We start from the raw sequence: 25083 nt of genomic DNA, 5'->3' as shown, positions 1-25083 counted from the left end.
AAAAGTTACTAAGATGGTTAGAGCATTGGCTGATTGGTAGGAGGCAGCGAGTGGGAATAAAAGGATCCTTTTCTGTTTGGCTGCCAGTGACTAGTGGTTGACTGCTTCTTTTTCTGCTGTATATCAATGATTTAGATGATGGAATAAATGGATTTGTTGCCAAGTTTGCAGATGATATGAAGATTGGTGGAGGGGCAGGTAGTGTTGAGAAAACAGGAAGGCTGCAGAAGGACTTGGACAGATTAGGAGAATGGGCAAGAAAGTGGCAAATGAAATACAATGTTGGAAAATACATTGTCATGCACTTTGGTAGAAGAAATAAATCTGCAGACTATTTTCTAAATGGGGAGAAACTCCAGGAATCTGAGATGCAGAGGGACTTGGGAGTCCTTGTGCAGAACACCCTAAAGGTTAACTTGCAGGTTGAGTCGGTGGTGAGGAAGGCAAATGCCATGTTAGCATTCATTTCAAGAGGTCTAAAATACAAGAGCAGGGATGTGATGCTGATACTTTATAAGGCACTGGTGAGGCCTCAGCTTGAGTATTGTAAACAGTTTTAGGCCCATCATCTTAGAAAGGATGTGCTGGCATTTGACAGGGTTCAGAGGAGGTTCACAAGGATGATTCCAGGAATGAAAGGGTTATCATACAAGGAACATTTGATGGCTCTGGGTCTGTACTCGCTGGAATTCAGAAGGATGAGGAGGCATCTCATTGAAACCTTTCAAATGTAGAAAGACCTAGACAGAGTAGATGTGGAAAGGATGTTACTATGGTGGGACAGTCTAGGACAAGAGGGCACAGCCTCAGGATAAAGGGGCACCCTTTCAAAACAGAGATGTGGAGCAATTTCTTCAGCCAAAGGGTGTTGATTTGTGGAATTTGTTGCCACATGCAGCTGTGGTGGCCAGGTCGTTGGGTGTATTGGAGGCAGAGATTGACAGATTCTTGATAGGACATGGCATCAAAGGTTACAGAGAGAAGGCCAGGAAGTGGAGTTGAGGAGGAGGTTAAAAAAAAAGGATCAGCCATGATTGAATGGCGGAGCAGACTTGATGGGCCAGATAGCCTAATTCTACTCCTATATCTTATGGTCTAAGACTTCCTCTATGTATTTATACACATATAAAATTATCTGCCCAGATAACACAGAAACAAAAGCCTTTCGCTGAATCTCAGTACATGCAACAATAAATAAACCAATATCAATACTAAGGCAACACATAAAATGCTGATGTCACTCAGCAGGTCAGGCAGCATCTATGGAGAGAAATAGACAATCAATGTTTTGAGTCAAGATCCTTAATCTACAAACATCAACTGTTCAATTCCACCATAGATGCTGCCTGACCCAGTGGGTTCCCTCAGCTTTTTGTGTATTACTCCAGGTTTCCAGCATCTACTGCCTCATGTGTCGCCATCACTAAGGGTTTGGATTACTAGTCTGGCTAATTAACTCCTGTAAGGACAGGAATCCATCAGGAAAGCAACGGGCCTGGACGGTGCCCCAGCCAAGTCCTTGGATCCTGTGCAGATCAGCAGACAGGAGTACCTGCAGACATCTTTAACCTCTCATTGCTTGGATCTGAGGTTCTCACCTGCTTTAAGAAGACCACTATCATCTCAGTGCCTAACGAAAACCAGGTCAAGTGCTTTAATGACTAGCACCCAGTGGCTCTGAGATACACCATCATGAAGTGCTTTTGAGAGGCTCAGCATGACATGCAGTCACTTCAGCTTTCCAGAGAACTTCGACCCACTGCAATTTCCCTATTGCCAAAGCAGGTCTATGGCATCTCTGGCCCTACACACACCTCTGCAACATCCTGACAATAGACTCTTATGTGATACCATTGTTTGTTGACTACAGCTCTGCCATTAATATTATGATTCCAAGCAAATTCAACACCAAACTTCTAGATCTGAGACTCAACACCTCCTTTTCCAACTGAATCCTTGACCACAAGCAGTAACACCTCAACCACAACTATCCCCAACTGTGATGCCCCCACAAGGCTGCAGCCTTAGCCCCTACTCTACTCCTTATACATTCACAATTTTGCTCTGACTCTACCTACAAGTTTGCAGATAACGCCACTGTCATGGGCCTCTTCTCAAATAACAATGAGTTGGAATACGGGAAGGAGATAGAGAGTTTAGTAACATATTTTCATGACAACCACCTTTCCGTCAACGTCATCAAGCAGAAGTTTGGCCTCAGGAAGAGGGAGGGTGGTGCATGTGCTTCTGTGCTGCCATCGAGAGGGTTGAAAGCTTCCAAGTTCCTAGGTATCAACATCATCAATAGCCTATCCTGTTCTAACATGTTGATGCCACAGCCAAGAAAACTCACCAGCACCTCTACTTCCTCAAGAGGATAAAGAAATTTGGCATGTCCCCTTTGACCCTCACCAATTTTTATCACTGCGCCATGGGAAGCATCCATCCAGGTAATCAAGGCTTGATATGGCAACCAGTCTACCAGAGACCACAAGAAACTACCGAGAATTGAGGACAGAGCTCAGCACGTTACAGAAAGCAGCCTCCCTTCCATGGACTCTGTCCGTACTTCTCACTGCTTCAGTAAAGCAGCCAGCATACTCAAATATCCCACCCACCCCAGGAATGTTCTCCTCACCCCTCACCAAACAGACAGAAGATACAAAAGCCTGAATTGTGTACCACCCTGCTCAATGACAGCTTCAACACTGAAGACACAGTTGAAAACTCTGTTATCAGACTATTGAAAGGTTCCTGTATGACAAGATGGACACTTGACCTCACAATCTACCTTGTTGGGGCCTTGTACCTGATCTTCTACCAGCTCTATACTTTCTCTGTAACTATAGCCCTTTATTCTGTGTTTTGTCTGACCTTGGACCACCTCAATACACTGTTGTAATGAATTGATCTGTATGGCCGGTATGCAAGACAAATTTTCCACTGCACCTCGGGACATGTAATAATAATAAATGCATTTACCAATTTACTAATCTGACAGGAATCTATACAAAGTGATCTTCAGTTCCTGGCATTTGTATGCATGACCTCAATTCACAAATCGGGAAGCCAGCGCCTGGACACAAGTTCAAATCCACAGGCGGCTGTGGAATTTAAATTCAGTAGATAATCTGGAATCTAGGGCATCAGCATCGGGACCTCTGGTGCCTCACACCTTCAGATACGTGCACAGCCTGCCCCTCGTTGTCTGTCCTACAAACCCTCCACATGCAAAATTTGAATGACGGCCTCACATCTTCTTCCTCCCAGATGGTTTCACTTCTCACTTATCTTTGCTAAATTTAAATTGTGATGCATCAGGCCAGTTCATCAAATGCGTTTATGTCTGTTACTTCTTGGCTCACTGCTGATAACAAGCCCAGCCACTACATTGGACATATACTGATGTGTGGGGCCTGGAAGAATGATATGGTTCTAACACAGTCTTTATTCTTTCAGAGCACAAGGGCTTTGGATTTTAAATGTTTTCAATTTTAGTGATTTAAATAATTTTATAAATGTCAGTGACAATCTGAGAGATTGGTGTCCCGGACATGCAGTTCAGCAAGTGAGGCCACAGCTGATATTGTGGGCAAGATTAGGCCCATTGATAATCTTACTGAAAGTTTCCCCAACCTGTCCCTGGACTCATGGCTAATTATTTCTCATGGTTTCTTGGTGCAGGGTCAGATGGAGCACATGGAAAGCCCTTTGGCCACCATAATTGAAACATTTCAATCGAGGCAATGTTACTGGTATATCTCCTCTACACCCTCTCCTGTACACTACTGCTCTGTCTTTGTGCTGTGACAGCCAAAACTGTATGGTACTCTACCTACAGCCTAATCAATGTTTTATGAAGCCGTAAAAGATTCTGCAGGTGCTGGAAATCTTGATCAACACACACAAAGTGTTCATTTCTTCAGGTCAGGAAATGAACAGGCGATATTTCAGGCTGAAACCAAAACTGTACCCCCTGCTCTTATGCTTAATATCCCAGTTAATGAAGACAGGTATTTTGTAGTCCTGATAAAGGGTTTCCAACCTGAAACATTGATAACACCTTTCCCTCCACAGACAGTTCTTGGCTCACTAAGCACCTCCAGCATGGTGTGTATGCATGTGCATATATGCAGTGCCTTGTGTCTCCTGGTTTTCGAAAGCCTTCTTCACCAGCCTACCTAACTATGCTGCCACCTTCAGGGATCTTTAGATGTGTGTACCAGGGTCCTTTAGCTCCTCAATACTCTTCCCTCAGAGTGTGGTGAATCTCTGGAACTCTCTGCCCTGGCAGCTACAGAAAGCCAGATCTTAAAGATAACTATGGAGGTAGAATCAAAGGTGTGGAGAAAAGGCTCAGATGAGGAGTTGAGGCCAGTATAGATCAGCCATGATCACACTAAATGGTGTGGTAGGTATGAGGGACTAAGTGACTCCTCTTTCCTGTGTACAGAGGTCGCTCTGTTCCTCAATACTCCACAGCTCCAAAGTTAGCCTCCACTTACCATTTCCCTACCCACCTTGGACACTGTACGTCACTCCAACCCTTCTCAGGCCTGCAGTCTCCCCCCCGTGGGCCGTGGCTCTGGGCCCTTGCAGCCCACTTCGTGTCGTCCAGCATCACCACAGAACAGAACAGGAGCAGGGTCTTCAGCACACAGTATCTGTGCCAATCACAATTTAAACTAACTCCCTTCCAAATGCACATAATACATATCCTTCTGTATTCATAAGACCATAAGATATAGGAGCAGAATTAGCCATTCAGCCCATCAAATCTGTTCTACCATTTCATCACAGCTAGTCCATTCTTTTTCCTCGATGGGACCGTCTTGTTGCAGGGAAACAAGCCCAGGGCTCCCACTGATTCACCAATATTGGTGTGTTGCAATGATTTTATATGTTCATATGTGGAAAATATGCACTGTGTATTTAATATCCAAACGTTACTTGAAATGTTATGATGCTATTGACTTATAAGTGACTTATAATTGAACTAAGGGTTCTTTTACCTTAAGGTCTCTTAGCAATTCTGATTCGTTGCACAACACCCAGTCCAGAACAACCGATTCCCTGGTGGGTTCAACCACTAGTTGCTCTAAAAAGCCATCCTGTAGGCATTCTAGAAAGTTCCCCTCTTGGTGTACCCCTTTTGGCATGCATTTTCTATCCCCTGTTGTAACTTGTAGACCACATCCTTAGTACTATTTAGGGTCTGTATATAGCTCCCATCAGGGTCTTTTTACCCTTGCAGTTCCTTAGCTCTATCCACAATGATTCAACACCTTCCAACCCTATGTCACCTCTTTCTAATGATTTAATTTCATTTTTTACTACAAAGCCATGCCACTCCCACTGCCTTCCTGCCTATGCTTTTGATACAATGTGTATCCTTGGACATTAAGCTCCCAGCTATAATCTTCTTTCAGCTATGATTCAGTGATGCCTGCAACATCATGCATGCCAATCTGTAACTGTGCTACAACTTTATCGACCTTATTCTGTATACTGGGCGCATTCAAATAAAAATATAACACCTTTAGTCCTGTATTCATCTTCTTTGATTTTGTCCGCCCTTTACATTGCCACTCATCCTGTTGACTGCGATTTTTCCCTATCATCAGCCTCTCCTTGCTAGGAGTCTACTCATGTGTCTCACTACACATTGCCTCTGTTTGAAAACCAACTACCTCATCTTCAGCACTATCACTCTGGTTTCCCTCCCCCTGCCAAATTAGGTTAAACCCTAGCCAACCTGCCAGCAAAGGATATTGGACCTCCTCGGGTTCAGGTGTAACCCGTCCCTTTTCTACAGGTCACAGCTTCCCCAGAAGAGATCCCAGTGATCCATAAATCTGCACCCCTGCCCCATGCACCAGTTCCTCAGCTATACATTCACCTGCCAAATCATTCTATTCTTACCCTCATTGGCACGTGGAACAGGCAGCAATACAGAGATTATTACCCTGGAGGTCTTGTTTCTCAGCTTTCTACCTAGCTCCCTAAAATCTCTCTTCAGGACCTCCTCAGCTTGTCTACCTATGTCACTGGTGCTAATATGCACTAGGACTGCTGGCTGCTGACCCTCATCCTGCCATGGACCCAATCCGAGACATCCCTGATCCTGACACCAGGGAGACAACATACCATGCAGTGCCTCTATCACACCCACAGAACTTCATCTCTGTTCCTCTGACTATGGAATCTCCTCTCAACACTGTAGTCCTCTTCACCTCTCTGCTCTTCTGAGCCACAGCACCAGACTCAGTGCCAGAGACACAATCACTGTGGCTCTCCCCTCACCCCACCTCTGGCACGTCATCCCCCTCAATAGTATCTAAGGTTATATACTTATTATTGAGGAGAACGGCCACAGGTATGCATTCCCCCTCCTTCCCCTGACAGTCACCCAATGACCTGTCTCCTGAAAACTAGGGGTAACTACCTCTCTGTAGCTCCTGTCTATCGCCTCCCTTATGAGCTGAAGGTCATCGAGCTGCAGCTGCAGTTCCTCAATACATTCTCTCAGGAGCTGCAGCTTGTGCACCTGACACAGAGGCATTTATCTGGAAGACTGGAGGTCTCCCAGACTTCCCACATACAGTACAAAACACTGCTTCTGGAGCCATTATCACTCAATGAACAAATAAGGGGAGGGAGAGAGGGAGAGAGGGAGAGAGGGAGAGAGGGAGAGAGGGAGAGAGGGAGAGAGGGAGAGAGGGAGAGAGGGAGAGAGGGAGAGAGGGAGAGAGGGAGAGAGGGAGAGAGGGAGAGAGGGAGAGAGGGAGAGAGGGAGAGAGGGAGGGAGGGAGGGAGGGAGGGAGGGAGGGAGGGAGGGAGAGAGGGAGAGAGGGAGAGAGAGAGGGAGAGAGGGAGAGAGGGAGAGAGGGAGAGAGGGAGAGAGGGAGGGAGGGAGGGAGAGAGGGAGAGAGGGAGAGAGGGAGAGAGGGAGGGAGGGAGGGAGAGAGGGAGGGAGGGAGAGAGGGAGAGAGGGAGGGAGGGAGGGAGGGAGAGAGGGAGGGAGGGAGGGAGGGAGGGAGGGAGAAACATTTACAAGACAATGTACCTCACACAAACCTGATCTTGCCTAAGCTTGATAAGCCAAAGCCATTTCAAAGACTGGCATCCTCAATAGAATGGCCACTCAAAGAATGGCTGCTCTACTTGCACTTGAATTATTTTTATTGGTCCTTTCTTATAAATCCCTCTTGCTGATTGGTCGCTCCTCAACTCAGAGAAGCAGCCACAAAACTCTGCCTTCAAAATCTCCATCACCGCCTTGATTAAAAAGTAGCTCTTTTTATGTACCCCTGATGTGAATTGTCCAACTCAGAGAAAACTGGCTCAAAGATTGACTTAATGTGGACCTGACTGAAAGGGAACTCTTTTTATGCATCCCTGGTGTGGATTGCCCATAGTCATGTGTCATGTGTCTATCTAACAGGCTATTAAACACTTCTATCATTATCTGCCTCCACCACTACCTCTGATAGCCCATTCCAAGCACCCACTTCTCTCTGGGTAAAAAAAACTTGCCCCCTACATCAGAAAATCTGCAGATGCTGGAAATCCAAAGCAACACACACAAAATGCTGGAGGAACTCAGCATCTATGGAGAAGTGTAAACAGTTGGTGTTTCAGGCTGAGACCCTTCATCAGGACTGAGAGGTGCAAGGTGATAGGTGATCCAACGTGAGAGGGGTGCCCCCTACTTCTCCTTTGAACTTAACCTACTCACCTTAACTTCATGTCCTCTAGTATTAGACATTCCAACCCTGGGTAAAAGATGCCAGCTGATAACTATATCTATCCCTGTCTTGATATTATAAACTCCTATCAGCTCTCTCCCTCGGCCTCCAACACTCCAGAGAAAATAATGCAAGTTTTTTTGAACCTTGCCTTCTAATCCAAGTGGTATCCTCTTCTGCATCCTCTCTAAATCCTCCACATCCTTCCTGTAATGGGGTGACCAGAACTGCACACAATGCTCTATTTGCAACCTAACCAAGGTTTTATATCAGGGGTCCCCAATCTTTTTTGCACTGTGGACCGGCCGACGGGTGGGCGGGGGGTGTTAATCACGACCGGAATATAGGTGATAAGTCAACTATAAGTCACTTATAAGTGGCTAATAAACTCAATTTTGTTTCTAAAAGGGTTTATCTAACAAATTTAATATTAAACACACAGCACATATTTTCCTCGTATGAACATATAAAATCATTGCAACACACCAATATTGGTGAATCAGTGGGAGCCCTGGGCTTGTTTCCCTGCAACAAGACGGTGCCACAAGATGGGAGACAGCGATACTCGAAGGGGGGTTCCTTATGTCCAGTCTATTCCGCTTCGCAGAGATATGATGTTGGAAATGGAAGCAACGTTTTCAGTGCTTTCGTGGCTATCTCAGGATATTCGGCCTTGACTTTGATCCAGAATGCCGGCAGAGATGTTATGTCAAACATACTTTTCAGCCCGCCATCATTTGCAAGCTTGAGGAGTTGATCTTCTTCCTGTGCTGACATGGATGATGCGTGCGTAATGACCTCATGTGCGTTCAAGTTCAACAGTGGGCACGACGGAATGAGGAAAGGTGCGGCTGACTCATACAGGGTTACCAGATTGACTTTCCAATCCCAGAAATTGGGCTTTTTTCCAATGTGGCTGGCATCAGAAAATTCATTTGGCCTTTTGGTTTTTTCCTGGCTTTTTCACATGTTAAAATTATCTGCACGAAAATTACATACCATCCTTTTTCTAAAACATTTTCCTTTAAGAAAAATGTTTTTTGGTCAGTTACATTTGGCAATGTTTCTGCCGCCAAGAGTCTGGGCAAGAAGGCGCCAGCCGGCAAGACGGCAACACGGTCACATTGCCAAATCATATCGTTTCGTGGCGGCCCAGTAGCGCATGCTTTGCAGCCTGGTGGTTGGGGACCACTGTTTCATATAGCTGCGGTATGATTTCCTTACTCTAAAACTGCTCCAACCAATGTATGCTTTATGTCTTCTCTACCACCCTATCAACTTGTGTGGCCACTCTCAAGGAGCTATGGACCTGGACCCCAAGATCCCTCTATGCATCAATGCTGTTGAGGGCCTCGTCATTAACTGTGCACTTTCCCCTTATATTTAAACTTCCAAAGTGAACCACCTCACACTTGCTCAGTTCAACTCCATCTGTCGTTTCTCCACCTATACTGTACTGTATATTCTGCTGAACTCTTTGACAACCTTCTTCACTGTCTGCAACTCCATCAATCTTTCTGTCATTCTCAAAACTTATTAATGCAGCTATCTACATTTTCATCCAAGTCTTTGATATACATCACCAACAACAGTTCCTGGGGAACTCAGCATGCAAGTGCAATTGCAAAGAGAGCATGGCAGTGCCACTACTTCCTTTGGAGTCTGCAAACTTCTATAGATGTGTGGTGGGGTGTGTATTGACTGGCTGCATCACGGCCTGGTACGGGAACACCAATGACCAATGAACAAAACGTTCTACAAAAGGCAGTGGATCAGCCCAGTACATCACAGGCAAGGCCCTCCCCACCACTGAGCACATCTACATGACACGCTGTTGGGGAAAAGCAGCATCCATCATCAGAGACCCCTACCACCCAGGTCACGCTTTCTCACCGCTGCCATCAGGTAGAAGGTACAAGAGCCTCAGGACTCGCACCACCAGGTTCAAGAGCAGTTACTACCCCTCAACCATCAGGCTGTTGAATAAAAGGGGTTAACTACAATCACTTGCCCCATCATTGAGATGTTCCCACAACCAACAATTGCATTTTAAGGACTCATTATATTATATTTTTGTTATTTATTGGTATTTATTTATATTTGCATTTGCACAGTTTGTCATTTTCTGCTCTCTGGTTGATCTTTCACTGATCCTGTTATAGTTACTATCCAAAAGATTTGCTGAGTATGCCCACAGGAAAGTGAATCTTAGGGTTGTACATGGTGACACACTTTGATAATAACATTTACTTTGAATTTTAACTCCCTCGTCATGGCGCTCCAGTTAGAATAATACCCTGCTACCACTACCTCTGGCTTCTACAGGCAAGCCAAATTTGAAATGCAAACTGCAAAGTCACAACAGATTCCACGCATCTTCATCTTCTGGATCAGCCCATCATGAAGTCCAAGTTGACAATACCCACTGCTCGACCCTCTCTGATCACTTTCATCAGCTCCTCAAAAAAACTTAGTCAAGTCAACAAGACTTGACCCACTCTGCACAAAGCCATGCTGATCGCCCCTCATCAGGCCATGTTTTTTCAAATGTGCATAAATCAAATCACTATGAATCCTCTCCAATAGCTTCCCTGCCACTGACGTGAGTCATAATTTCAAGGAATATCCCCTTTTGAGCAACAGAGGAAAATTGACTATTTTCCATTACTCCAGGACCTCATCTGTTATTAGTAAGGATTCAACAATATTTGGCAAGGCCCCAGCAATATTGCCTCTTGCCTCTTTTAACAACCTGAGATATCTGCCATCTGTCTGTGAGGACTTCCACCTTGATGCTCTGCAAAGATCCACCTTGATCACAAAATGCCTTCATGAATTATCACTGTTCTCACTACCTCCATGTTCTTGGTGAATACAAATGCAAACTATCACACATCATATGACTCTAAGCATAAATCTCTCCCTTTATCCCTGAGTGATTCTACCCTCTCGTTTTTAAATGCGGGTATAAAGTGCTTTGGGGTTCTCCTTAACCTGACTTGCCCAGGACATTTCATGGGCCCTTTTTTGCCCTCCTTATCCCCTCATGAGCTCATTTCTGCTATATTTATCTTCCTTAAGAGAAGGTTCCCTTACATTGTCATCCTCATCATCATCCTTACTGAAACATGGTGGTCCTGTGCTCTGATCAGCTGGTCATTAAACAACTCCACATCAGATGCGGATTTACCCACTGAAAGATACTCCCAATTAACTCATGGCCAATAATGTTGTAATTTGCTCTCTTCCAACTTCGTACTTTCATGCCTATCCTTATTCATAACTCCCTTAAGAATTTAGGACTTGTGATCACTGTTCACAAACCATTCTCCCACCTAACCAGGCTCATTTCCCAACATCAGGTCCAGTAAGGTCCCTGCTCTAGTTGGCATGCAGTCTAATGGGAGCCAGGTTACTTCCCTGCATTGCGAGTTGTATACTTACTGTGTGGAGGAGAGTGGCTATCGGTTCCGATGCTCTGAAATGCTCCGATCCTACTGGAAGGCAGGGAATTCTGGAGTGACTTGGTGAGTAGATCATCCAGTTGGGTCTGGGTGGAAATCTGGAATGCCTGGAAGGAAAGCAACACATGGCAACAGGGGCTTCTCATTGCTGTAGACCCCCACCAGGTGGAAATAACAGAACACCGCAGCACCAGCAGGGTATTCCTATAGCCGATCCTCGTGTGCACTCTATCCAAACCATGATCCCAATGATCAGCATTGCTAACTAATCCCAGAAGAGGACACAGCTTCCAGACATACACTGCCTACTATGTGAGAAGAAGAACTTCCTCATGTTGCCCTGCCCCCTCTATACGTCCTCCCCACAAGTTCCATCACCCTCACCTGAGGAATCAATCCAGTCCATGGATCCCAACTTCCAGGTTTGTTGGAAACTCTGACCCTCCCACCCTTCCTTCCTTAGTCCTGCTTTTCCATCCAGCCAAACAGGTGAAGGTGAGCACGGAGGCTCCTTCTCCGACAGGACGGCACCTCCCCCAATGCTGATTGACGACTGGGAGCAGAGGGAACCCGGGGGACTAGAGGGGCAACTATTCCACCCTTAGGGAGTGAGCTGGCCGAGGAAGCGGTCGAGGCAGGTCCAGTATTATCATTTAAGAAGCACTTGGACAGGAACATGGAGGGGCAGGGCTCAGAGGGAGATGGGCCAAATGTAGAAAATCGGGACTAGCTGGGTGGGCATCCAGTCACCAGGGATCAATTGGGCTGAAGGGCCGAGTATCTGTGTTGTATTGCTCTGTAACTCACCTACACACCAGGCCATGCACTTCAACAGGAGGAACCCAAAGGCAGACGACCATATAAATGGAGAGGTACCCAAGCCTCACACACACCCTGGACATTTACAATACCACCCCAGTTCAAGTTCGAGTTTAATTTTCATTCAACCATACATGAATACCCATAATGAATACAGCCATTACTGCACAATGTCTATATTCCAACCCACTTTGCAATAAGCATGCTATTTGCCTTCCCAACTACCTGTTGGACTGATTAACTCTTTGTGAATCATACAAAGAACACCTGCCTTCCCCTGAATTTTACTAATCTGAAATCTTTCTCCATTCAGATAATAATCACCCACTTGGTTCCCCTGAGAAAACTGCATGCCCTCACACTTCCCCACATCAAGCTCTATATACCAGGTTTTCACCAGTCTATCTCTATTCACTGGCACAATCCAGATATCCTCACCACACCTTCTCCTACCTGACGGGTCACTGTCAGACTTTGTCACCTCATACTCTGGCCTCCTCCACGCCATTAATATTGGCAGTAAATAACTGAGGACCCAGGACCAATCCTTGGGTCTCTCCAGCAGTTACACCTCTGCAGCCTAAGGTCCCAATAAATGAGATCTGCATCAGGAGGGAGGAGTTGAGAAGAGCTGGATATGCAAGTCTTACAGGAGACAGCTCCGAAGGTTCTTGGGGGTGGGACCCTGTAGCATAAAGTCAATGAGGTACAGACCAGAGATACTAACCTCATATAGAAGTATACATATGCATACTCACACTCGTGCACAACAAACACACACATTCATACACAAACAGAGACACATATGGGACAATTACACATTGTGTTTACATAGCTATACTCAACATCTTAGTATCCAATCTGTTGGTATGTGTTGGGCTTGGATTGGATTAGATGTTTCCACCAGAAGTAATAACAGCTTAGTCACTTAAAATAGATGCACTTCTGTGTGTGTGTGTGTGTGTGTGTGTGTGTGTGTGTGTGTGTGCATGTTTGTGCGTGTATCTATGTGTGTGCGTGCATCTGTGTGTGCGTTTGTGTTGTGTGTGTGTGCGTGTGCATGTTTGTGCGTGTATCTATGTGTGTGCGTGCATCTGTGTGTGCGTTTGTGTTGTGTGTGTGTGTGTGTGCGTTTGTGTTGTGTGTGTTAGTGTTATGTGTGTGTACATATGCGTGTTTCTGTGTGCATGTCTGTGTGTGTGCACGTCTGTGTGTGCACGTGTGTTAGTGTACGTGTGCCCTGTGTGTGTTAGTGTACGTGTGCGCATGTTATGTGTGTATGTGTAGTGAGTGCCTGATCCACAGGTAATGTACTTGCTTCCCTGCTCCCTGAGGCAGTGAGGTAACTCCTGGATGATCTCTGGCTGTCTGGCTGGGCTCATCTTAGACCAGCAGATCAGAGCTGAATTTCTACAGAATTAGAGTCTGCTCCCGGCAACCCAGAGCCCTCCCCATCACAGAAAACTCTCGAAAGAAATGGAATTTGCATGGTGCAATTCAGCAAGTCAGGCAGGGCAGGTAAACAGCTAGAGGTCGTGGTCCATGTGGGTACCAATGACATGGGTAGGCTGAGAGATGAGGTTCTGCAAGGGGAGTTCAGGGAGGGCAGGACCTCAGGGTTGTGATCTCAGGATTGCTACCTGTGCCACATGCTAGTGAGGCCAGAGCTAGGAAGATTATACAGTTTAACAAATGGCTAAAGAGTTAGCGTAGGAGGGAGGACATGAGATTTTTGGATCATTGGTCTCTCTTCCAGGGAGGTGGGACCTGTACAGAAGGGACGGCTTGCAGCTGAACTGGAGTGGGACTAATATCCTAGCAGGAACATTTGATAATGCTGCATGGTGTGGAGTTGCAGAGGGATGGGAACCAGAGTGCCAGAACAATTAATGGAGAGGTTATGGAGGCAGATGTTGGTAAGACCGCAGACAAAGTTAGGAATCAAAATCTTGAGCAAAGGCAAAGATAACAAGTGTAGGGAGTCTTGGTCTTCAAGAGATATCAAGGACCTGGTAAAGAGAAAAAAGGAGGTGCTAGCAGGTACAGGCAAGTAGGAACAAATGAGGTGCTTATGGAGTACAAGAAATGCAAGAGAACACTTAAGAAAGAAAGCAGGAAAGCTAAAAGAAGGCTTGAAGTTGCTCGAGCAGACAAAGGGAAGGGGAATCCAAAGGGATTCTACAGATATGTTAAGAGCAAAAGGATTGCAAGGGACAAAATTGGTCCTCTGGAAGATCAGAGTGGTAATTCATGTGTGGAGTCGAAACAGATGGGGGAGATCGTAAATACATTCTTTGCATCTGTATTTACTCAGGAGACAGATACAGAGTCTATAAAAGTGAGGCAAAGCAGTATCAAATGGATGAACTCTGCACAGATTAGAGAGGAGGTGGTGTTTGCTACCATGAGGCAAATCAGGGTGGACAAATCCCCAGGGCCTGATAAGGTGTTCCCTGGGCCCTATGGGAGGCAAGTATAGAGATTGCTGGGGCCCAAGCAGTGATATTTTAAAGCAACCTGACAACAGGAGAGGTACCAGAGGATTGGAGGATAGCTAATGTTGTTCTGTTGCTTTTAAAAAAAAAGGCTCTAAAGATAAATCAGGAAATTACATGCTGGTGAGTTGACATAAGTAGAGGGAAAGTGTCAGTATGGTTTCGTGCGTGGTAAGTCATATCTAACCAGTCTAATAGGGTTTTTTTGAGGAAGTCACCAGGAAAGGTGATGAAGACAAGGCAGCGAATGTTGCCTACATGGACTTTAGTACGGCCTACATGGGAGGCTGGTCAAGAAGGTTCAGTCACTTGACATTCAGGATGAGGTAGTAAATTAGACTAAGCATTGGCCTTGTGGGAGATGCCAGAGAGTGGTAGTAGAGGATTGCCTTTCTGTCTGGAGGCCTGCGACTAGTGGTGTGCCACAGAGTCCAGTGCTGGGTCCTTTGTTGGTTGTCATCTACGTCAATGATCTGGATGATAATGTGGTGAACTGGATCAGCAAATTTGTGGATGACACCAAGATGAGGGGTGTAGTGGACAGTGAGGAAGGCTATTATGGCTTGCATAGGGATCTGGATTAGCTGAAAAAATGGGCTGAAAAATGACAGATGGAATTTAACGTGGACAAGCGTGAAGTGTTGCATTTCGGTAGGACCAACTGAGGTAGGTCTTACACAATGAACAGTAGGGGACAGGTGAGTATGGTCAAACAAAGGGATCTGGGAATACAGGTCCTTAATTCATCGAAAGTGGCATCACATGTAGACAGGGTCAGAAAGAAAGCTCTTGGCACATTGGCCTTCATAAATCAAATTATTGAGTACAAGAGATGGGATGTTACGTTGAAGTTGTATAAGACGTTGGTGTGGCCTAATTTGGAGTATTATGTGCAGTTTTGGTAGTGATAGGGGACTCAATAGTCTGGAGAACAGAAAGGAGGTTCTGTGGACGTGAACTCCCTGGTGCCTCCCTGGTGCCAGATCATGTCATCTCAGATCACGACCACAGCCTTTTGGAGAGGGAGGGACAGCAGCCAGATGTCTTGGTACATATTGGTACCAATCACATAGGAAGGAAAAGCAAACAGGTCCTGAAAAGAGAATTTAGAGAGCTAGGTAGAAAGCTGAGAAGCAGGACCTCCAGGGTAGTTATTTCTGGATTGCTACTTGTGCTACGCACCAGTGAAGGTAGAAACAGGATGATTTGGCAGATTAATGCGTGGCTGAGAAGCTGGTGCAGGGGACATGACTTCAGGTTCTTGGATCATTGGGATCCTTTCTGGAGGAGGTATGACCTGTTCAAAAGGGAAGGGTTGCACCTGAACCCAAGGGGAACCAATATTCTTGCAAGCAGGTAGATTAGAGCTGTTGGGGAGGGATTAAACTAATTTGGCAAGGTGGTGGGAACCATAGTGAAGGGACTCGGGATAGGACAGATGGTAAAAAAGCAAAGGTATCATGCAGTTGGACTGTCAGGAAGAGCAGGCAGATGATAGGACATAACTGCAGCCAGTAGGGTAAGTATGAATGCACTAGGAATGCAGAATCAAAAACAGTACTCAATGTGTTACATCTTCATGCACAGAGTATAAGAAATAAGGTGGATAATCTGGTTGCATTTTTACAGATTGTCAGGTATGATGTTGTGGCCATCACTGAATCGAGGCTGATGAATGGTTGCAGTTGGGAGATGAATGTCCAAGGTTACACGTTATATCGGAGGGATAGGAAGGTAGGCAGAGAGGGTGGCGTAGCTCTGCTGGTAAAGAATGGCATCAAATCAGTAGAAAGATATGACATAGGATTGGATAATGTTGAATCCTTGTGAGTTGAGTTAAGAAACTGCAAGGGTAAAAGGATCCTGATGACAATTATATACGGGCCTCCCAACAGCGGCTGGGAGGTGGACCACAGGTTACAATGGGGGAGAAAAAGGTGTATCAAAAGGGCAACGTTATGGTAGTCATGGGAGATTTCAACATGCAGGTCAATTGGGAAAATTAGGCTGGTAATGGATCTCAAGAGAGTGAGATTGTTGAATGCCAATGATATGGCTTTTTAGAGCAGTTTGTCGTTAAGCCTACCAGGGATGAGCTATTCTGGATTGGGTGTTATGCAATGAATCAGAGGTGATTAGGGAGCTTAAGGTAAAAGAACCCTTAGGAGACAGTGATCACAATATGATTTTCAACTTGAAATCTGATAGGGAGAAAGAAAAATCCGATGTAGCGGTATTTCAGTAGAGTAAAGGAAATTACAGTGGTACGAGAGAGGAGTTGGCCAAAGTAAATTGGAAGGAGCTTTTGGCAGGGATGACAGCAGAGCAGCAATGGGGTAAGTTTCTTGGAAAAATGAGGAAGATGCAAGATAGATATATTCCAAAAACAAAGAAATATTCAAATAGCAAAATAGTATGACCGTGGCTGACAAGGGAAGTCAAACCTAATGTAAAAGCAAAAGAGAGGGCATACAACAATGCAAAAATTAGTGGTAAGACAGTGGATCAGGAAGCTTTTAAAAACCTACAGAGAGGCAACCAAAAGAACCATTAGGAGGGAAATATGAAAGAAAATGGGCAAACAATTTGAAGTATATAAAAAAATAAAAGGGAGATGAGAATGGGTATAGGACTGCTAGAAAATGAGGCTGGAGAAATAATAATGGGGGACTAGGAGATGGCAGTTGAACTAAATGAGTATTTTGCACCAGTCTTCACTGTGGAAGACACTAGCAGTGTGCCAGATGTTGAAGGGTGTGAGGGAAGAGAAGCGAGTGCAGTTACTATTACAAGGGAGAAGGTGCTCAAAAAGCTGAAAGACCTAAGGGTACATAAGTCACCTGCACAAGAAGAACTGCACTCTAGGTTTCTGAAAGAGATAGCAGTAGATATTATGAAGGCACTAGTAATAATCGATCTTTCTAAAATCATTGGACTCTGGCATAGTGCCACTGGACTGGAAAATTGCAAATGTCACTCCACTCTTTAAGAAAAGAGGAAGGCAGCAGAAAGGAAATTCTAGACCAGTTAGCCGACCTCAGTGGTTGGGAAGATGTTAGAGTCAATTGTTAAGGATGTGGTTATGGAGTACTTAGTGACACAGGACAAAATAGGACAAAGTCAGCGTGGTTTCCTTAAGGGAAAATCTTGCCTGACAAACCTGTTGGAATTCTTTGAGGAGGTTACAAGTAGGATAGATAACGGATGCAGTGGATGTTATACAGTATATTTGGACTTTCAGAAGGCCTTTGACAAGCTGCCACACATGAGGCAGCTTAGCAAGTTAAGAGCCCATGGTATTACAGGAAAGTTACTAGCATGGTTAGAGCATTGGCTGATTGGTAGGAGGCAGCAAGTGGGAATAAAAGGATTCTTTTCTGGCTGGCTGAAAGTGACTAGTGGAGTTCCATAGGGGTCAGTGTTGGGACTGCTTCTCTTTTTCCTGTATGTATATCAATGATTTAGATGATGGAATAGATGGCTTTGTTATCAAGTTTACAGATGATACGAAGACTAGTGGAGGGACAGGTTGTGTTGAGGAAACAGGAAGGCTGCAGAAGGACTTAGACAGATTAGAAGAATGGGCAAGAGAGTGGCAAATGAAATACAATGTTGAAAAATGCATGGTCATACACTTTGGCAGAAGAAATTAATGTGCAGACTATTCTCTAAATGGAGAGAAAATCCAAAAATCTGAGACTTGAAGGGACTTGGGAGTCCTTGTGCAGAACATCCTGAAGGTTAAATTACAGGTAGAGTCAGTGGTGAGGAAGGCAAATGCAATGTTAGCACTCATTTCAAGAGGTTTAGAATACAAGAGTAAGGATGTGGCTTTATAAGGCACTGGTGAGGCCTCACCTTGAGTACTGTGAACAGTTCTGGGCTCTTCATCTAAAAAAAGATGAGCTGGCATTAGAGGGGGTTCAGCAGAGGTTCACAAGGATGATTCTGAGAATGAAAGGGTTATCATACAATGAACATTTGATAGCTCTAGGTCTGTACTGGCTAGAATTTGGAAGGGGGGGGTGATTTCATTGAAACATTGCAAATGTTAAAAGGCCTAGACAGAGTAGATGTGGAAAGGATGTTTCCCATGGTGGGGGAGTCTAGGACAAGAGGTCACAGCCTCCGGATAGAGGGGCGTCCTTTTAAAACAGCGATGCGGAATAACGTCTTCAGCCAGAGGGTGGTGAATTTGTGGAAATTGTGACCACAGGCAGCTGTGGAGGCCAGGTCGTTGGGTGTATTTGAGGCAGAGACTGATAGATTCTTGATTGGACATGGCATCAAAAGTTAGGCTCGGAGAAGGCTGGGAGTGGGGTTGAGGAGGGAAAAAGGGAATCAGCCATGATGAAATGGCGGAGCAGACGCCATGGGCCAAATGGCCTAATTCTGTTCCTTTGTCTTATGGCCTTATGGAAAAATGTAAACAAGGTTGAAAGAGTGCAGGGAAAATTTACAAGGTTGTTGCTGGGTTTGGTGGACCTGGGTTATAAGAAAAGATTGATTAGGTTAGGACTGTATTCTTTAGAACGTAGTAGATTGAGAGGACATTAGATAGTGGTATACAAAATTATGAGGGGTATACAAATACAAGCAGGTTTTTTCAACTGAGGTTGGGTGGACTATAGCCAGAGGTCATGGGTTAAGGGTGAAAGGTGAAAAGTTTAAGGGAAACATGAGGGGAAATGTCTTTGCTCAGAGGATCATGAGAGTGTGGAATGAGCTGCGAGCACAAGTGGTGCATGTGAGCTCGATTTCAATGTTTAAGAGAAGTATGGATAGGTACATGGATAGTTGAGATCTGGAGGGCTATAGTCCCAGTGCATGTCAATGGGAGTAGGCAGTTTAAATGGTTTCAGCATGGACTAGAAAGACCAGTTTCTGTACTGTACTTCTCCATCTTTGATTTGAATGGTTTGTTCTGCCAATGACACCTGACACACGCATGCACTCACAAACACATGAAAAGATAAACCCCAAAGTGGAACTGTCAACAAATGTCCTATTGTTCACTGGATCCTGTTTTAAACTAACTATGGAGAGACTTCCCAAAAAATTGATTTCTATTTCACTTTAGTCACAATGCTGATTCTATTCTTCTGCTTTGCCTCAAAAACAGGAGGGTGAGGGTAAACATTTTTGCCTCAGTCTATGCTGGATCTGGCAGAATTGTCAGTTTGCCTTTCTCCCTCTCCCTCTCCCCAAGAGCTATCTGCTCAGCGTAAACAGTGTGTGAGGGCCCACATAAAACTACCAAATAAAATAATAAAAATATTTTTAAAGCAACTTATGCAAATTCTTCATCCAGATTTTAAGTTTATCAAACCAACAGACTCATGCACAACCAGCCCAAATATCGGCTCTGAAGCCTAACTTATTTCTCATAACAACCCAGAGTATAAATTCAAGCTCTACTTTAGTAATTACCCATTTCTCTACCTGATTAAAAGTGAAAGTTCTGTTCTTTGCAACCACAGCAAAGCAACTGCCTTCCAAACATTAATGCTTGAACCAGTCTCTGTACAAAGCCTTCTCCACACCACTCCGCTACAATGAAACATCATCAGCAAAGACCAAGGCAGTACAGTGAACCCTGAAATCTCTCTTCTTGTTCTCCTGTCCCGGGGAATCTCCCCCTACCACCTGGACAGAGAACGTGTCCCAGACTCCGGTACTCATGGTCAAATCACCCTCCTCCACTTCCCCTCTGCTTTTCTTGCAATTCCTTCACTTTGTATGCGCTGGTCACCCTCCCTCCCGTTCCTGTATCGACCTTCGCCATTCAGAATCCTCCCAACTTTCCCTGTTCTGAGCAGAACAACCACTTCCTGACCAGAGCTACCCCAGGACCGAAATCTCCCATCCCCAGACCAGGGTCAGACTACGGGCAGGGTTAGGCTGGGCTGCAGCCCAGGGGCCAGAGCTACAGAGGGGCCCAAAATAGGTCGCTATCATCATGGTGGACAAAAAAAACACGAGAGCGGAGCACAGAAAAGAAAAAAGAAACAAGAAAAAGAGGACCGTGAGAAAGAAGCATTAAAAAAGACATTGAAATTGACAGAATTTTTTAAACCTGTTCTCAATGATGCAGCAGTACCATCGCTCTTGTCACAGTCTGAGACTGGTGGACAAATGGAGACTTGTTCAACAGCTAGTGCTAGCACCAGCGTTAGCACAGGACCACCATCCTTGCCACAGTCAGCAGCTAACATTGAAGAGGCAGAGAGCATGACTTTGGGATTCCCGACCACAGAGGCCTCCGAACAACCAAGTCAGGCCACCATTAATGTTAACGTTACCGCTACTGAGGATCTTTACAGCACTGATCCTGCTCGCTGGGGAAAGGAAACGTTAGATGATCCAGTCCGAGCATACAGGGCTAAGAAAGGGCCGGAATCCTGCCAGAATAAGGATGTGGGTATCAAAGCTTCAGAACATATGCAAACAGCAGAGACGTTTTTTCTCCAAATTTCACTTCAAACGCAAGCTCGTAAATGGTGAGTACATATCAAGGCAATGGCTCCTATATTCCCCTACCACCGGCTGTGTGTTTTGTCTTGCATGCCGCACCTTCAGTGATGGTAACTGTCAGCCATCTTCGAAACTGGCTTTAGCGACTGGAAACACGCCGCTGAGCGCATAGGAGAGCATGAAAATAGTGAACACCACAGGAAAACGATATTGACCTACGTTACACTAGCGTCTGACAGTGGAAGAATAGATACACAACTGCAAAGACAGTTTGAGTCAGAGTGTGTCTACTGGACTGATGTATTGAGAAGAGTGGTGGTGGTTGTGGGGTTTTTGGTCGAGAGGGGACTGGCTTTCTGAGGCTCCTGATTTGGCAGACCTGACAACAGCAACTACTTGGGCATTCTAGAGGTAATAAATGAGTTTGACCCGTTTTTGAAGGCGCACATACAGAAATTTGGAAATGCAGGATCAGGCACCCCTTCATATCTTTCAACCTAAAACATGTGAGGAGTTTATTGAGCTCATTTCCACTTTACTTTCTCAGAACACACGGTTGAGAAAGATACCTAGATAAAAATGGACAAGCTTGAGATAGATAAAAATGCTTTGGCATTGTTTGAGAAATAAGGCCTATGGTATGTGCGGCAATAGCTAAATAAAGATTTATACATTTATACATCATACTTCGTCTCCCTCATAACTTTACTAAGCCAACTAAGCCTAGGTCAATTTTTGAGTGCTTTAGATGCTGTCCTTCAAACTAAGAATCTACATTACTTTCTGTCCTCCCTCTTAAGGCCTGTAAGTTTATAGCCTACGTATTGTACTAAACCAATGTCCTGGTCCACAGCTTTGATATTTAGACCAGTGCGACCTTTGCTCTTGTTCTTGCCTTTTTTTTTGCTTGGTACAGCAGCATCTTACGGTGTCGGCAGAGGCCCATCAGGGCCTCCAGCCCAGGGGCCCTGGCCTACTAAATCCAACCCTGCCCCAGACTCACCTCTACATCCCCCACCCCCTTCCCAAAGCTCTCCTCAATCCAGATGTCCGAGTGGGAACGTCCAAATCCTCCCAGACCCTGTGGGGTTCCTTCCATTGGTGGGATGACCCCTCAGTTTGGCTGAAGTGTCACTTAGCAGTAGGGAGATCCTTACCTGGCAGATAAACTGGACGGGGTCAGTGACCTTGAGCAGCAGACGTTTAACCTTTTCCACTTGGCTGAAGTAGATCACCTGGGCGCTGCCCAGGAGGGCTCCTTGGCAGCGGAGTTTCAGTATCACAGGGCCGGCGGGGAGGTCTGAAACCAAACACTAGCAGTCAGAAGGTGGAGAGGACTGGTGCTTTCCACAGGACTATGTGACCAGGGTCAAACCGGTAATGACCAAAAAGTTAACTTCAGAGACAAGCACTGGAGAACAGGTGGTGAGTGTGCACAGCAAGCTCCCAACCCCAATGAGAATTCCTGAACCCTGGGTGCCAGTATTTCCTGGTTTCCCCACTGTATCGAGGAGGGAGTCAAGCTGGGAAATTGGCCGATGAGGGAAAGGCAAGACTGAGGGAGCACCACAGTATGGACTGGGCAGTATTGAGGGACTGCGGGAGGGCAGTTGTGAGGGAGTGCTGCACTGCGGGAGGGGCAGTAGTGAAGGATCTCTGCACTGTGGGAGGGGCAGTAGTGAAGGATCTCTGCACTGTGGGAGGGGCAGTAGTGAAGGATCTAAGCACTGTGGGAAGGGCAGTGGTGAAGGATTGCCGTACTAAGGGATGGCTGCACTGTGGGAGTATCACACAACGGGAGGGGAGTACTGAGGGTATGCTGCAATGTGGGAGGACAGTAATAAGGAATGATCGCTGTGGAAGTTGCGGTGGAGAGGGAGGATGCAGAAGGGTTTAAGGAAGCTCTCAAACAGAGGGGTTCCAGTTCTGTTATTCCTCACTCAGTAGAGAAGGTTCTGGGGAAATGGAATGGAAGAACTCAGAATCAGGAAGAGTTTGGATACAGTTAATTCAGGGGCTGGGAAGGCGGGGTCCAGAGGAGACAGAGTGAGGAGAACGGCCGAGAACCAGAGTTAGAATAGGCTACAATCTCCGCACGTGGAGCTATGCCCTGGGCAAGAGCGGGCAGTGGGATCAGGTCCAACAGGAGTTTCCCGAGAGATCTCACATTGTGGGGAGAGTGGGGAAGGTGCCTTCACAAGGCCAGCGTACAGTGCCTATAAAAAGTATTCACCCCCCTTGGAAGTTTTCATGTTTTATTGTCTTACAAACATTGAATTACAGTGGATTTAATTTGACTTTTTTGACATGATCAACATAAAAGACTCTTCAGTGTCAAAGTGAAAACAGATTTCTACAAGGTGATCAAAATTAATTACAAATATAAAACACAAAATAATTGATTGCATTAATATTCACCCCTTCAAACCAGTATTTAATGGATGCACCTGTGGCAGCAATTACAGCTTTGAGTCTGTGTGGATAGGTCTCTATCAGCTTTGTACATCTGGACACTGCAATTTTTTCCTATTCTTCTTTACAAAACTGCTCAAACTCTGTCAGATTGCATGGGGATCGTGAATGAACAGCCTTTCTCAAGTCCAGCCACAAATTCTCAATTGGATTGAGGTCTGGACTCTGACAGCCACTCCAGGACATTAACTTAGTTGATCTTAAGCCATTCCTGTGTAGCTTTGGCTTTATGCTTGGGGTTATTGTCTGGCTGAAAAACAAATCTTATCCCAAGTCAGTTCTCTTGCAGACTGCAACAGGTTTTCCTCCAGGTTTTGCCTGTAGTTTGCTGCATTCATTTTACCCTCCACCTTCACAAGCCTTCCAGGGCCTGCTGCAGTGAAGCATCCCCACAGCATGATGCAGTCACCACCATGCTTCACAGTAGGGATGGTGTGTTTTTGATTATGTGCGGTATTTGGCTTACGTCAAACATAGTGTTTAGTCTGATGGCCAAAAAGCTCAATTTTGGTTTCATCAGGTCATAGAACCTTCTTCCATTGGACTTCAGAGTCTCCCACATGCCTATTGGTGAACTCTAGCTAAGATTTCATAAGAGTTTTTTTTCCCAACAGCGGCTTTCTCTTTGCCAGTCGGCCTTAATGAAGCACCCGGGCACAGTTGTTGTATGGGCAGTCTCTCCCATCTCAGTCACTGAAGCTTGTAACTCCTCCATCATTCCTTGATGATTGACTTAACTGTACTCCAAGGGATATTCAGTGAGTTAGAAATTTTTTTGTATTCATCTCCTGACTTGTGCTTTTCAATAACCTTTTCACAGAGTTGTTTGGAGTGTTCTTTTGACTCCATGGTGTAGTTTTTGCCTGAATACTGACTCACCAGCAGTTGGACCTTCCAGATACAGGTGTATTTTTACTACAATCAATTGAAACACCTTGACTACACACAGGTCTCCGAAAACAGACCTCCATTTAACGACTTACGTGACTTCCAAAACTAATTGGCTGCACCAGTGATGATTTGGTGTTTTAAAGGGGGGTGAAAACTTACACAATCAATTATTTTCTGTTTTATATTTGTAATTAATTTAAATCATTTTGTAGGAATCTGTTTTCACTTTGGCATGAAAGAGTCTTCCTCAGTTGATCAGTGTCAAAAGAAGCCAAATTAAATTCACTGTTAATCAATGTTGTAACAATAAAACATGAAAACTTTTGGGGGGGGGGGTTGAATACTTTTTATAGGCACTGTATGCTTCTTGGCCTGATAGGTCATGAGAGTCTGTGGCTCCAGTGAAAACATGGCTGAAGCAGGAATGAAACTAAACCTTCAGCCATCGGTGAATGGACCAGGGTTCTGGTATGGAGGGACCATCCCCTCGTGCTTACCCACAGATCGGACGCAGACTGTCTGGCTGTTCAACATGCTGGCTTGCACTTTCAGTTGCTGGGTGCCTGTCACAAACTCAACCTCAGGCCTCTCTTCGAGGGACAGGTGGTGTTTCAGGAGCAGGTATATCTTCGTCACATTCTGTGGGTTAAGGAAGTTCATCAGGGTACAGGGTCAGAGATGTTTTAACTATATTTGTAGTGGTTGGTTTGGTTACAACAC

General features: G+C 45.2%; 1 protein-coding gene across 1 annotated transcript in view; it reads right to left on the bottom strand.

Annotated features, from left to right (window-relative positions):
• LOC134345771 (B-cell scaffold protein with ankyrin repeats-like) overlaps nt 1-25083 on the bottom strand; it is a 79133-nt gene that overhangs the window by 39570 nt on the left and 14480 nt on the right. The window contains exons 4-6 of the mRNA XM_063046961.1: nt 24861-25002; nt 22158-22300; nt 11193-11319 (exon numbers count right to left, since the gene is read on the bottom strand). Of these exons, the coding sequence (XP_062903031.1) occupies nt 11193-11319; nt 22158-22300; nt 24861-25002 (412 nt within the window). The remainder of the gene's footprint in view (nt 1-11192; nt 11320-22157; nt 22301-24860; nt 25003-25083) is intronic.

Source organism: Mobula hypostoma, chromosome 4, assembly GCF_963921235.1.
Source record: "Mobula hypostoma chromosome 4, sMobHyp1.1, whole genome shotgun sequence".
NCBI lineage: Eukaryota > Metazoa > Chordata > Chondrichthyes > Myliobatiformes > Myliobatidae > Mobula > Mobula hypostoma.
This window is presented reverse-complemented; position numbering and strand designations above follow the sequence as displayed.